This window comes from Bos indicus, chromosome 20 (genome assembly GCF_029378745.1).
Source record: "Bos indicus isolate NIAB-ARS_2022 breed Sahiwal x Tharparkar chromosome 20, NIAB-ARS_B.indTharparkar_mat_pri_1.0, whole genome shotgun sequence".
NCBI lineage: Eukaryota > Metazoa > Chordata > Mammalia > Artiodactyla > Bovidae > Bos > Bos indicus.
Genome location: NC_091779.1, coordinates 71,418,537 through 71,432,508, shown reverse-complemented (window position 1 = coordinate 71,432,508; position 13,972 = coordinate 71,418,537). Strand labels below are relative to the sequence as shown.

Here is a 13,972-nt window from a genome sequence, read left to right as displayed (position 1 = left end):
TTTAGAAAAGGCAGAGGAACCAGAGATCAAATTGCCAACATCTGCTGGATCATCAAAAAAGCAAGAGAGTTCCAGAAAAACATCTATTTCTGCTTTATTGACTATGCCAAAACCTTTGACTGTGTGGATAACAACAAACGGTGGAAAATTCTTCAAGAGATGGGAATACCAGACCATCTCACCTGCCTCCTGAGAAATCTATATGCGGGTCAAGAAGCAACAGTTAGAACTGGACATGGAACAATAGACTGGTTCCAAATTGAGAAAGGGGTATGACAAGGATGTATATTGTCACCCTGCTTATTTAACTTATATGCAGAGTACATCATGCAAAATGCTGGGCTGGATGAACCACAAGCTGGAATCAAGATTGCTGGGAGAAATATCAGAAACCTCAGTTATGCAGATGACACCAACCTTATGGCAGAAGGAAAAGAGAAACTTAAGAGCCTCTTGATGAGAGTGAAAGAGGAGACTGAAAAAACCGACTTAAAAGTCAACATTCAAAAAATGGAGATCATGGCATCTGGTCTCATCACTTCATGGCAAATAGATGGGGAAACAGTGGAAACAGTGACAGACTTTATTTTCTTGGGCTCCAAAATCACTGCAGATGGTGATTGCAGCCATGAAATTAAAAGACACTTGCTCCATGGAATAAAAGCTATGACCAACCTAGACAGCATATTAAAAAGCAGAAACATTACTTTGCCAACAAAAGTCCATCTAGTCAAAGCTATGGTTTTTCCAGTAGTCATGTGTGGATGTGAGAGTTGAACTATAAAGAAAGCTGAGTGCCAAAGAATTGATGCTTTTGAACTGTGGTGTTGGAGAAGACTCTTGAGAGTCCCTTGGACTGCAAGAAGATCCAACCAGTCAATCCTAAAAGTAATCAAGCCTGAATATTCATTGGAAGGACTGATGCTGAAGCTGAATGTCCAGTACTTTGGCCACCAGATGCAAAGAGCTGACTCACTGGAGAAGACCTTGATGTTGGGAAAGATTGAAAGCAGGAGGAGAAGGGGACAACAGAGGATGAGATGGTTTGATGGCATCACTGACTCAATGGACAGGAGTTTGAGCAAACTCCAGGAGATAATGGACAGGGAAGCCTGGTGTGCTGCAGTCCATGGAATCACAGAGTCGGAGAGGACTGGGCGACTGAGCTGACTAACTGAACTCATATGCTCTAGATCAGGAAAATCCAGTTGTCCCTGAGTTTTATTGCCATGAGTGGATGGCGTTTGGGGAATGGAGGGTGATGGGGCCAGTCCTCAGAGGTGGTTGGCTCCAGCACGTCCTCCCAGGGTGCTGCCTGGTGACTCCGGCCGAGTCTAGGGATGTTCACGTGCCTGAATGAGGACTCACATGCCCACGAATGCACACAACTGGAAGTTTAGAGAAAGCTACAGGGAAACCCCGATGATTCGAAAGCAGTGGGGAGCACCTGTCCCCAGGGGCCGGCATGGAAGACGTGTTGGTTCCGTCCTTGGGAATGTGAGTTCTGAGGCCTTTGGCCGTTGAACAGTTAGCCTAGCTAATATATCTTGTGACTGTGCCTTCGTTTCTGTTTTTGAAACACCAGACGATGCAGTTTCAAGGACGACTGAAGTTCCTCTTCGGTCAGAACAGGCGGGCGCCCTCGGGCGCAGCCCTGCTCCCGCGGCTGGCCCTGTTCTGCGTGGTGGCCCCCCTGGCCCTGCCGCCGGGCGTGGAGGTGAGGGTGAAGACCGTGTACCTGAGGGCGAAGCACAGGGCGGACGTCCCGGCCTCTACCGACGCAAAGTGAGTAGAGGCCCCGGCAGCCAAACCTGTCCTCGTTACTGCTGGGCCACACACGCTGTCTGCACACGTGCATTTTCTGCCTGTTCTCACTTCATTTCCAGCAAGGAGTAAGATAAAAAAAGTTGGCTGTTTTTAAAGCTGCTACATCATGGGAGAAGCAGCTATTAGAAAAAAGAAAGCCTGTCACTAGTATTTGTCAACCGCAGCAGCGAACACTTCTCCCTGCCTCTTGTCATCCCCCAACCCTCCACTCAGAGCCTCGGAGGCAGTGCCGGGACCCCGGACCCCACGGGGCTGGGGGCGAGGCTGCAGCCTCCGTTTGTCCCCTCCATGGACTCCAGGCTCACAGGGGCACATGCTGGGGACAGGGACTCCACAGGTGTCCTGTCCCTCCGGCTCAGGGTGAAGAATCTGTCTGCAATGCAGGAGACCTGCATTCAATCCCTGGGCTGGGAAGATCCCCTGGAGGAGGGAATGGCCACCCCCTCCAGTATTTCTGCCTGGAGAATCCCATGGACAGAGGAGCCTGGCGGGCTACAGTCCATGGAGTTGCAGAGCTGAACATGACTGAGCGACTAACACTTTCACTTTCAGAGAGTTAGGTTTTCTAGGAGGTTCCCAGCTACACTCTCTGGGACGGCTGGATCTGCGTGGGGTCAGGTTCTGGGGCAGGTCGAGCTTCTGTGTGCCTGGACACTGTGCCTGCTGCTGGGTGAGGAGGCCCTGGGGAGGGCCACGTCTGAGGTCTGCCTGTCTTCCTCCTCAGTGCCCCCCGCCGTGCCCTGTCCAGGGACAGACTCCTAGGAGACCGAGTCCCCAGCCCGCTTCTCTGTCGCTCCTCAGCACTCAGGTTCCCCTTGGACCTCAGCACCAGTTCACAGGCCCGGGAAACCTCCCATTCCTGCTTGGGGTTCATGGGGATCTGGGGGAGCCCTGCCTTCAGGCACAGGCACCTCATCACAGCCTCCAGGTCCCATGGACCCACACCCTAAGGCAGCAGTGTTCTGGAGCATTTAAAAAGTAAATATATATGCTTTTTTTTTAAGGTAGAAAATGTAAAATAGGAGGAAGGAAAAACAGGATACTCATGGGAAAAAGCTGTAAAAATAACTGATGAAGCAACTGAAACATGAGGTGCAACAAGGCACAGAGGCTACACCCCCAGCACACCTGGGCGTGTCTCGTGGGGCGGGACGGCCCTGCCCACACCCCAGACCTGCGCACTCTCCGCCTGCCCCTGCCTCTCAGAGTCCTCTGTGTGTTCACACTCTCTGGGCTGGCGATGGTGACTGAGCCCATACGCTGAACTCTCAAATTCCCAGCCCTGTGATCAGACGGAGGGAAAATCCTCCCTCCATTGCTTCTCCATAGCAAAGTAATGCTCAAAATCTTCCAAACCACGCTTCAGTAGTATGTGAACCAAGAACTTCCAGATGTTCAAGCTGGATTTAAAAAGGCAGAGGAACCAGAGCTCAAAATGCCAATCTCTGTTGATCATCGAAAAAGCAAGAGAGTTCCAGAAAAACATTTACTTCTGGTTTATTGACTATGTCAAAGCCTTTGACTGTGTGGATCACAACAAACTGTAAAATTCTTCAAGAGTTGGGAATACCAGACCACCTGACCTGCCTTTTGTGAAATCTGTATGCAGGTCAAGAAGCAACAGTTAGAACCAGATATGGAATAACAGACTGGTTCCAAATTGGGAAGGAGTACGTCAAGGCTGTAGTTTGTCATCTATGCAGAGTACATCATGCGAAATGCCAGGCTGGATGAAGCACAAGCTGGAATCAAGATTGCCGGGAGAAATATCAGTAACCTCAGATATGCACCCTTATGGCAGAAAGTGAAGAAGTAAGGAGCCTCTTGATGAAAGTGAAAGAGGAGATTGAAAAAGCTGGCTTAAAACTCAAGATTCAGAAAACTAAGATCATGGCATCCAGTCCCATCACTTCATGGCAAATAGATGGGGAAACAATGGAAACAGTGAAAGTAAAAGTCACTCAGTTGTGTTCAACTCTGTGACCGCATGGACTATATAGTCCATGGAATTCTCCAGGCCAGAATAGTGGAGTGGGTAGCCTTTCCCTTCTCCAGGGGATCTTCCCAACCCAGGGATCGAACCCAGGTCTCCCATATTGCAAGTGGATTCTTTACCAGCTGAGCCACCAGGGAAGCCCAAGAATACTGGAGTGGGTGCCCTTCTCCAGTGGATCTGCCCAACCCTGGAATTGAACCAGGGTCTCCTGCATTGCAGGCAGATTCTTTACCGACTGAGCTATCAGGGAAGCAAAACAGTGAGAAAGTTTATTTTTTTGGACTCCAAAATCACTGCAGATGGCGACTATAGCCATGAAATTAAAAGATGCTTGCTTTTTGGAAGAAAAGCTATGGCCAACCTAGACAGCATGTTAAAAAGCAGAGACATTACTTTGCCGACAAAGGTCTGTTAGTGAAAGCTATGGTTTTTCCAGTGGTCATGTATGGATGTGAGAGTTGGACCATAAAGAAAGCTGAGTTGAAGAATATATGCTTTTGAACTGTGGCATTGGAGAAGACTCTTGAGAGTCCCTTGGACTGCAAGGAGTTCCGACCAGTCCATCCTAAAGATGCTGAAGCTGAAACTCCAATACTTTGGCCACCTGATGTGAAGAACTGACTCATTTGAAAAGACCCTGATGCTGGGAAAGATTGAAGGCAGGAGGAGAAGGGGACGACAGAGAATGAGATAGTTGGATGGCATCACCAACTCGATGGACATAAGTTTGAGCAAGCTCCGGGAGTTGGTGATGGACACGGAGGCCTGGGGTGCTGCAGTCCATGGGGTTGCCAAGAGTTGGACAAAACTGAGCAACTGAACTGAACTGGACTGATCGCTTCTCCAGGAGGCGTGCTGTCCCCTGGCGGCCATGCGGGGAAGCGCAGGTGGGCCAGCCTCCACGGCAGGTGTGGAGTCCCGGACCACCTGCCACTGCCCCGGGTGGCGTGGACGCCTGGATGTCCCTCGGAGGGCTGGCGAGGGTCTTCACGGTGAGGCTAGGATGCTGTACAGAGGGGGACTGTGGAGCGAATACTAGACACATGTTGTAAATATCATTAAAACTCAGGGAGGTTATCACAGAGTGCCAGGCTGGACGCCCTGTGTTAACAGCAACTTCGTGTCTGCTCTCGGTTTTACACGGGACGGTGCATGTGTGTGGACGCAGTCCTCCCCGTCGGGCCCCCCTCCCCCACTGGGTCCACAAGTCCATTCTCCGCACCTGCGTCTCCATGCCTGCCCTGCAGATAGGTTCATCGGTACCGTCTTACTGGATTCCCATATATACGATAATACGTGATACTTGTTTTCCTCGGTCTGACTCACTTCACTGTATAACAAGCTCTAGGTTCAGCTGGGGGGAGCAGAGGGGATATGTGTATAATTATGGCCGATTCACATTGTTGTGTGGCAGAAGCCAACGTTGTAAAAATTTTAAAAATAAAGAAAAAAACTGGAAGAGAGGAAGAGCCCTCCAACATTTTGGGAAAGAATCCTCTGTTGCCTTCGGGGTTTTCTGGAACCGAATCCTGCCCTGAGCTGAACTCCTTGCTGGAGCACCTCCTCCCGTCCACTCCCCTCTGAGCTCAGAGGCCGTGAGGAGCGAACCCAGGGAGTCTGAGGCCCAGGAGGCTGGCTCTGGATGGAGCATCGTGCTCGCTGGACCCAGTTCAGGTCCTTTACAAGTCTTCCTGAAGGGGCCTTTGTGACAGAGCCTCGCTCCTGAATGTTTATGGGTCCTGTGTGCGAGCCGCATGCTCTCCACCTCTGTCCTGTCTCTGCTGTGTCTCTGGGTCCATCTCTGTGTCTGTCTTCCTCCTCTGTCTCTCCTCTGTCTCTGTCTCCATCTCTGTCTCTCCCGTGTCTCCATCTCCTCCTCTGTCTCCGTCTCAGCTCCTGCAGAGACACCCACGAGATGGAGAGTCAGGGCCACTGCAGGGCAGGAAGCTCTGGCTGTGCAGCCAGCTGGCCAGGGTTTGAATCCCACTCCTGCACCTGCTGTGGGGGCAGCTTCAGGCAAGTCGCTTAACACTTCAGAGCCTCGTCTTTTTCTTTGGAAATATAAACAAAATATGATCTGCACGACAAGTTGCAAGTTGCCCTAGGATCTATGACTGTAAGTTCTATGAGATGCAGGTGTGTGTGTGTGTGTGTGCGCGCACTGCCCTGGGCGGTCAGTGTTTAGTGTCACTAGCTCAGTGCTCACAGTGACTTTGTAAACTACAGCAAACAGCTACCGCAGGTCACAGGGATCTGTGTCTTCATTCTGAAATCCAGAAGAAAGCAAACACGCCGAAGCCCATTCCGGCAGCCACGAGTGTCTGCTTTCTGAAGCGAATTCGCTAGTGCTTCACTGGCCTGAAAGATGATGTGAATCGGAATTTCCAGCAAATCTGTAACTGAGAGAAGGCTTTCCAATCTCTACAGACTTTCACACAGGGAGTTACTGTATCTTATGCTCTTGGGTGGCAGCAAAACCGTGGTGTGTAATTTCTGCCCTTGATACACATTTAATCTGCTTGTTGCTTTGCTCTCTTCTGTCCTTTGCAGAGCAAAAGCTGCCTCAAGTCTCTGCGAATCAGAATTGCTTGGAAACACCAATTACTCAGCAGGTACTCCTCACAATTCTCTCGACCACCTTTTCAAATGGGTGAAATGAGCGAATCCCTGGAGGCGGGCATGGGCTCACTACTGTCCGGAGCACGGGGCGGGTGTGCAGAGCCGGGCTCTCAGGTGTCTGTCACCTTGTGGAAGGTGAGTGTCCACCCACTCCAGGCTCTGCTCAGCCTCACTTTCCCAAATCCTGACAGGGAGAAGCAATGGAGAAAATGGCCTTTCCTTGTTCAGGACACCAGAGGACGCCTGCCGCTGGGGCCGGGTCACAGCCCGGGGCCCCTGCCTGTGCCTCCGGGGTGGCCCTGACCTTGTCCTTGACCCCGATGGCACCTCAGGGTAAGTGAGTCAGGGCGTCAGCAGCCCTCGCCCTCAGCAGCTGAGCTTCCCTGGGTGGGACAGGCGGACACAGAGGGCACCCACAGCCGCTCCTCACCCTGGAGGTTGTCCTCACCACGTGGGGACTGGCCGGGGACACTGACGCCCCAGCCTCTGTCCTCATTACTCCCATCCCAGGCCCCTCCACCGCATCCCGGGGTGCTGGGGGACTGTGGGAGGGCCCTTCGGGGAAGGAAGGGGCTGGCCCGTGGTCCGGAGCTGCAGGTGGCACCGCCCAATGCAGGGTCGCCCCCTCGGCCTGTCCCGTCTGACGGGAGTCCCCTCCCTCAGGGCAGAGGAAGGAGAGGAGCTCGGGGGGCTCCCGCGGGACGCGCCCCCTTACAGCTGCCGCCTGGAGTCCCTGGGCCCTGTGAAGCACCTGGACTGGGCGGCCGGGAGGCACGGTCAGGACGATGGCAGCGCCAAGCTGAAGCTGGAGCCCGGGAAGGCTGACCCGTTCCCCACCGCCCCGGCCCACGGCGCCTGCCTGCCCTACCTGGGTGCGCAAGGCACCGTCCACTCCCTCCGGAGCTCACCCAGCTCTCACCCACCCAGGCCGCCCCCCGGGGCCTGCGCCAGCCGGACCAGCAGAGCCCTGCGGGACGGGCACCAGGGCCCAGCGCCGCCCCCCACACCCGGCCCCTTCCCCCAGGGGGGCCTGGACAGCAGGGTCCCTCGGCCAGCAGTCCAGCGTCTCCCGGTGGGCGGCTACCCCGCTGAGGACAAGCTGCGAGGCCTTCTGATGCCCCCGGGAGCCCCGAGTCACCCCGCGTTGTCACTCGATGTGCCCATCAAGATGGAGAGTGACTCAGGGTCCGAGGACGCGGCGGACGGCTACCGCATGTCCCCAGCCCAGGTGTGGCTGGGGGCCGGCAATCCGGCCAAGAGACAGCTGGTCACCTTCCCCACTAGGATGCACCTTAAGACGGAGCCGGGCGCCAGGCTCCCCCTGTACACCCCACCCCCAGGGCCTGGCCTGCTGGGCGCCCCCCCCAGACCCGGCAGGGGGCTGGCCCCGCTGCACCCCACGTCCTGTGCCTGCCTGGAGCCCCCACCCCGCCTCTGCATGCGGGGCCACCAGCCCTTCAACCTGGGCTGCAACTGCCGGGCTCCCGGGCCAGCTCCCGCAGTCAAGCTCGAGCCCCTAGACTCGCCCCTGTGGGCAGCTCACGGCCAGGGCGGGCCGCCTGGGCTGTTCTCCAAGAGCGCCCCGGCCGCGGGGATGCCCCCCAGGGACACGCAGTGCGCCTTCCTGCCCTAGAGCTGCCGGGCCCCACGGACAGTGCTCTTGCCCGAGCCTTCCCCGAGGGAAGCACATGCAGTGGCAAGTTCACCGAAGGTCCTAAGTGCAGGGTGGTCGTCAGCTGCTCAAGGGCGGAGGGTTCTCCTCTGAGGAGCACAGCTCCCCATCCCCACCCTAGGTCATCTCCCCAGCGCCTCGCAGGGAGCAGACCTCGGGGAACAGCCGCACCCTGGTGGCCCGCTGCCAAGACAGCTAATTGGGAGTAAGGCTCACTGAATGGCAGGTGGCCACATGCTCACGCCTGGGAGGAATCTAGAAGTTCAGCCAGAAGAGGCTGATGGCGCCGGGCCACCCTCCACTCCAACATGCAGCGTGTGCTCAAAACGCTGGCCTAGGCCAAGGCAGGCCCGGAGCTGGGATTGGCCAGATCTTGTGCGGTTCTTGCTGCAGTCTCTGGGGTTTCAGCGGCCTCCGATGGAGGTCTGTGCTTATCTGCCCCCCGCTGCATCATGTCACCTGGTGCACAGGGTCGAGTCCAGAAGCACAGCATGAGGGGAAGGAAGGAGCTGGTTCAGGTGTCAGGCTGCCTTGCTGACTGCAGGTCTTCAGATGACTCTGATCATCATCCCAGAAGGAATTAATCGAGACCAGACAGACAGGCAGCATTTTATAAAAAGGAAAAAATTGTGGGGACTTCCCCTGTGGTCCTGCAGTTAAATGCCTGCAGGGGGTGTGGGTTCGATCCCTGGTCAGGGAACTAAGATTCCACATGCCACAGGGTGTGGCCAGAAAAAAAGAAAAAAAATTGTGAAGGGAACACATTCTGAATGTAGGGAATTTAGGTGCAAAAGAAGAAATCAGAAGGCAAAGGCCACCCGCAGTCATCACGGATAGCTCTGGCGGAGGGCAAAGTTCACCACACCTTCGGGGCGACCCCACCCCACGGGTGCAGTCTGTGCAGGATGTGACACCAAGGGACAGAGCCACCACAGGGCAGGAGGAAGCTGGTTGGAGACCCTTCCTCTTTACAGCACGAGCATCTGTCCTCAGTCACCCCCTGCCCCAAGAGTCTCAGGACGTGCGGGAGCCCAGCGGGGACTTGCAGTCCCACCGCATTCAGCAAGGGGTCTTTCTCTCTGTCATCTGTGGCTTTGGGGTGTCAGCGTTCAGCTCCTGAGTTGGTGGTGAAGCTATTTGCTTCATTCACGTTGTCGAACTCAGGACAGGGCCAGCAGGACTGGGTCTGCTGGACTCTTAGGCACACCTGGGGGTGCTCTTACCCCTCAGCGGTCTGCTTCTTGGAAGGGCTTCGCCAGGGGCATGGTGGGGGTGGAAGGTTTCTTCCCAGAGTGACAGAAGTTACCCGTCAGACTCCGGGTTGGGCGTTGTCAATTCATGGCCTCATAGGATCCCCAGCAGCCTTCTCTTCTGTGCCCACCCCTTGCAGGGCCCTTACAGAAAGTGACGCTGGTGCCATGCTGCCCCCGCCTTTGCCAGAGTCTCCCCCTCCCCTGTTTTGATGGCAGCACAGCTGCCTGTCAGGACCACCTGCTTCCCACCCTCAGCCGGCTCAGCACCCCTCTCTTCTTGGTTCTCATACTGAGCCCAGCCCACTGTGTACATTTCATCCCTAAGATACGGCGTGGAATTTCAGAAACTTCCTCCTTCATTTCTATTCACGCCAAGTGCCCAGCTCCTCATGGAAGCACTGTGCCATCTCTCAGAAGTGACTGTCAGCCTCTCTGGAGCTCCCTCTGTGAAGGGAGGGTCCTCAAATGCACCCTCTGCACAGGGGCACCCATTCCTGTCTCGGTGTGGTAGCCGGCAGTCTGCATGTGTGCAACCTTGGACCAGAAAGATGGAGTGGAGAGGCGTCATTGCGTGTTTGCACACTGTAGCCGGAACCCAGCGAAGGACAGCTGCGGCTTGAGGAGGTGCAGCAGTCTGCCCCCAGGGCCATGGTGCCCGAGCGTTCAGATGCACCCACTCCCCTGGACTACGTGCGCCGATTTGGTCCCAGCAGGTGCGTGGCGCGTGGCGACTCACGCTTTGTTGGTGCAGAATCCAGCGCCTGGACATCGGGGCTCCAGTCTCGTGCTCCAGAGATGCTGTCACGCTGGAGGCCCAGGCCCTGACGCGCTGGAACAGTGGCAACAGAGCCTGCCTCCATCAGCACTTTGCTGTTTTACAGCCTTGCCCCCCTGATAAACTGTGCAGAAGGTGATGATGGAACGTGGAATGTCAGATGTGGCCATTTCTGCAGATGTGGCCGTCCCTGCTTTAAAATGTCAGTGACAGCACCAATTTCAGGCCTATATTTTCTGTTGCTGGTAGCTTTTGCCTATATAGCTGAAAAATATTAAAATCAAAGATGATGTAGGAATGGGATGGAAGGGAGGCGATAAACACAACTTATAGTTTATATTTTTGTAGTTTCTATTGGATGAAAAAAGTGTTTAATATCTGGACAGACTTGTTGAATTTTTAAACACAGATGCACTATAATGCAGCCTTTCGTACTATTTCCTCAGTGCCTTTAGAAAGAGCTTTCAATTTCCAATACTGTGGTTTGTATTAAATTTATGATATTGATGTAAAATAAAATCATATGTTGTATGTGTTTACTGTAAATGGAAACATCTTCTTAATTTTCCAAATGAAATACCTTATTTCCTTTACAGTGTGTGTAGGCAAATTTACATTCTAAGACTGTCCTTTGCCGCCAGGCTCAGGGCCATGATAAGAGCGAGAGTGGACTTGGGGTCCCAGGAGGAGCCCCCACAGCTGTGCTGTCAGCCCGTCTCCCTTTCCTGCCAGACCTCCTGCCCAGCACCGAGGGCTGGAGGACACCCCAGACTCAGACTGCGCTGTGAGGAGCAGACGCCTGGCCCAATGTCACATGTGTCTCTGCCCAGGACCCGGGGACCAGTGTGTGGGAAGGGCCAGGAGGTCATCTGGGTCCAGGCAGAAACCGCCCCCCCAGGGTCAAGGGAGTCATGTTTTCATTTCTTTCGTTTGGTTGCAGAGCACCTCCAAACCGAATGAGCACTCAGCGCCCCGTATGGCACTCGGAGCTGCCCCGGTGCCAGTCCAGCCCAGCCCAGCCCCTTCCTGCGCCCAACAGGCCATATCCCTCCCTTCTCCACGACTCCGTGTCCCTCCTGGGGAGACTAGGCCAGCCTGCCCCCGCCTGCTGGGTCCCAGCCAACTGCTCCCTGGCCCTGGGGGCCAGCAGTCCAGCCTGCCGTCCCCACACCCACCTCCTCTCCCTGTGTTCTTCAGTCTCATCACGGGGAGACCTGGAGGCTGGCGTCACCCCACCGCATGACTCTCCCACCACCCAGCCTGCCACCAGCGGATGTGTGGGTTGTCTCCAGACTTCCGCTTGCCCAGCAGCTGCCCCGCGCCCTCTGTGTGCTTCCGTGAGACTGAGGACGCCCCCCAAGGTGCTGATGGCACTCCCCTCACCAGGCACTGCCCAGGCGTCCTCCTCGGCACCCAAGGGACCCTGCCACAGATACGCACAGCCCATTCCAGGCTGTGGAATGAAGACGCCAGAGGCTGGGTGGCTTATAGACAACAAGCATTTCTTTCTCACGGTTTCGGAGGCCGGGAGTCTGAGACCTGGGTGGCGGCAGGGTCTGCTGACGGCCAGCTTCCAGGTCGCTGGGTCTCTCTGAGGCGTGAGGGGGCACTCAGCTGTTTCATGCGCATCTCCTTCCTTCATTCAACTGCTTGTTGAGTCCATGCTGAATGCCAGGTCCTGGGATGGCGCTGTGGAGAAGGAAATGGCAATCCACTCCAGTATTCTTGCCTAGAGAATCCTGTGGACGGAGGAGCCTGGTGGGCTGCTGTCTATGGGGTCGCACAGAAGCGGACACGCCTGAAGCGACGTAGCAGCAGCCCCAGGGCCGGTGCTGGGGCCACGCTGGGGAAGAAGAGACGCAGAGTCAGGTTGCCGAAGCCGCGTTCCCGTGCACACAGCCAGGGGGCAGGGACAGACAAGTGGCCAAAGGACTGCGTAGGTTCTGTGGTGCGTGGGGAGGGGCTGGGTGCTGCTCAGGCGGGTCGGTTGGGGTCTGATGACCCAGGTGGTGGTTTTGTGGGTGAGGCGGCCTCCAGCCAAGACTTGACAGAAACACGGATCGCGCGTGGAGGAAGCTGGAGTGAGAAGGTGAGGAGAGAGTGGGGAAGAGGCCAGGCAGGGGTGGCAGGTCACAGGCAGGTCTGGGTGAGGGGGCCACCAGAGGGCTTGCGGTGAAAATGACGCCGGGCGGTGGTCTGAGGGCCAGATAGGCTACAGGAAGGCGAGGGCCCCCAGCCTCCACAAAGACCATGCTGGTGCCGCGAGGCACCCTCATCTTGATTTCCTCCCCAGTGAGGTGAAAGGTCCTCTGCTGTCTGTCCTGCACTTGTTTGCTCTTTTTAGTTGAACTGTGGGCATTATTTTAAAATTCAGGATAGCTGTGCTTTGTCAGTTAAAGTTTCTCTCTCAGTCTATGGCTTGTCTTTTCATTTAAGGACTAAAATAGACACAAGAGTTTAAAATATTGGCACAGCAAACTATCTTTTTCCTGGTGGTTTATGTGTTTGTATCTTAAAATAACTCTTTCTGGCAGTGCCTCTGACATAAAGCCCATTTGTCTGGTATTAACATCACCACCAGAGAAGGCAGTGGCACCCCACTCCAGTACTCTTGCCTGGAAAATCCCATGGATGCAGGAGCCTGGTAGGCTGCAGTCCATGGGGTCGCACAGAGTTGGACACGACTGAGTGACTTCACTTTCATTTTTCACTTTCATGCATTGGAGAAGGAAATGGCAACCCACTCCAGTGTTCTTGCCTGGAGAATCCCAGGGACGGGGGAGCCTGGTGGGCTGCTGTCTATGGGGTCACACAGAGTTGGACACGACTGAAGCGACTTAGCAGCAGCAGCAGCAGCAGCAACATCACCACAGCCGCTTTCTCGGGCCCAGACGGGTGTGCAAACCTCCTCCAAACTTAACCATCTGTTTTTTCATGTTTCACATATTTTTCTTACAATAACTAGTTGTTTTAAACTTGGGTTCTGATAATTGATAGATTTGAACATGTTTCCACTCCTCCTTTTGTGTTTTAGTTACCGATGATCCTTTGGCTTTTCTTTTCCTAGTATCACTATGGCATTGCTTGCACTTTCTTCTCATATTTAACAAACTGTAAGCTACAGCTTAACAAGATCTCTGCTCTCTCAGAACGCTTCAGAGATGTACCTCGCTCCCTTCTTTAGTCTGCCGGGTTAGAGCCTCTCAAGAACTGCTCCTGGTGTCTTCTGCTGAGGTGACTTTCAGAGAGAGCTTTTCCGCTGAGGAAGGCACCAAACCCAGGGAGGCACAGGCCCCCAGCTCTGTCTTCTTGGGATCCTCTCCTGACCCAGGGACCCCAGCACCTGGGAGACATTGCTTATTGGGGTTCTGTTGTCTGTTTCCCCTGGTCCACTCGTGCATTGAGGATGTTTCAAAATGTCTGTACAGTTAGAATTTCAAACATAATTATAATTTCTGTTTACATTCTTCATTCCTCTAGTGTTCAGTCACTCAGTCGGTCCGACTCTTTGCGACCCCATGGACTGTAGCCCGCCAGGCTCCTCTGCCCATGGGGATTCTCCAGGCAAGAATACTGGAGTGGGTTGCCATTTCTTTCTCCAGGGGATATTCCTGACCCAGCATGGCGCTATATTTTCACAAATTATTAGGGACAGATGAAATAACAGAGGGATCAGCCCTCAGAGCCAGTCAGGCCCTGAAGTCCTGGCCCTTGGAGAGTGATCTGCTATCAGCTGACTGTAGGTTCTGGTTGGCATGGCCACAGGTAGGGGGCTCACACACCTCCTCTTTCCTGCCCCTGCCTCTGTGGCCCAGGCGTTTGCACACAGA

At 54.7% G+C, this 13,972-nt stretch overlaps 1 protein-coding gene across 1 annotated transcript in view; it reads left to right on the top strand.

Moving 5' to 3' along the window:
* AHRR (aryl hydrocarbon receptor repressor) overlaps positions 1-10,671 on the top strand; it is a 78,519-nt gene extending 67,848 nt beyond the window's left edge. Inside the window, exons 7-10 of the mRNA XM_019982723.2 lie at positions 1,586-1,785; positions 6,374-6,435; positions 6,634-6,775; positions 7,106-10,671. Of these exons, the coding sequence (XP_019838282.1) occupies positions 1,586-1,785; positions 6,374-6,435; positions 6,634-6,775; positions 7,106-8,075 (1,374 nt within the window). The 3' untranslated portion in view covers positions 8,076-10,671. The remainder of the gene's footprint in view (positions 1-1,585; positions 1,786-6,373; positions 6,436-6,633; positions 6,776-7,105) is intronic.
* The last annotated feature ends 3,301 nt before the right edge of the window (positions 10,672-13,972 follow it).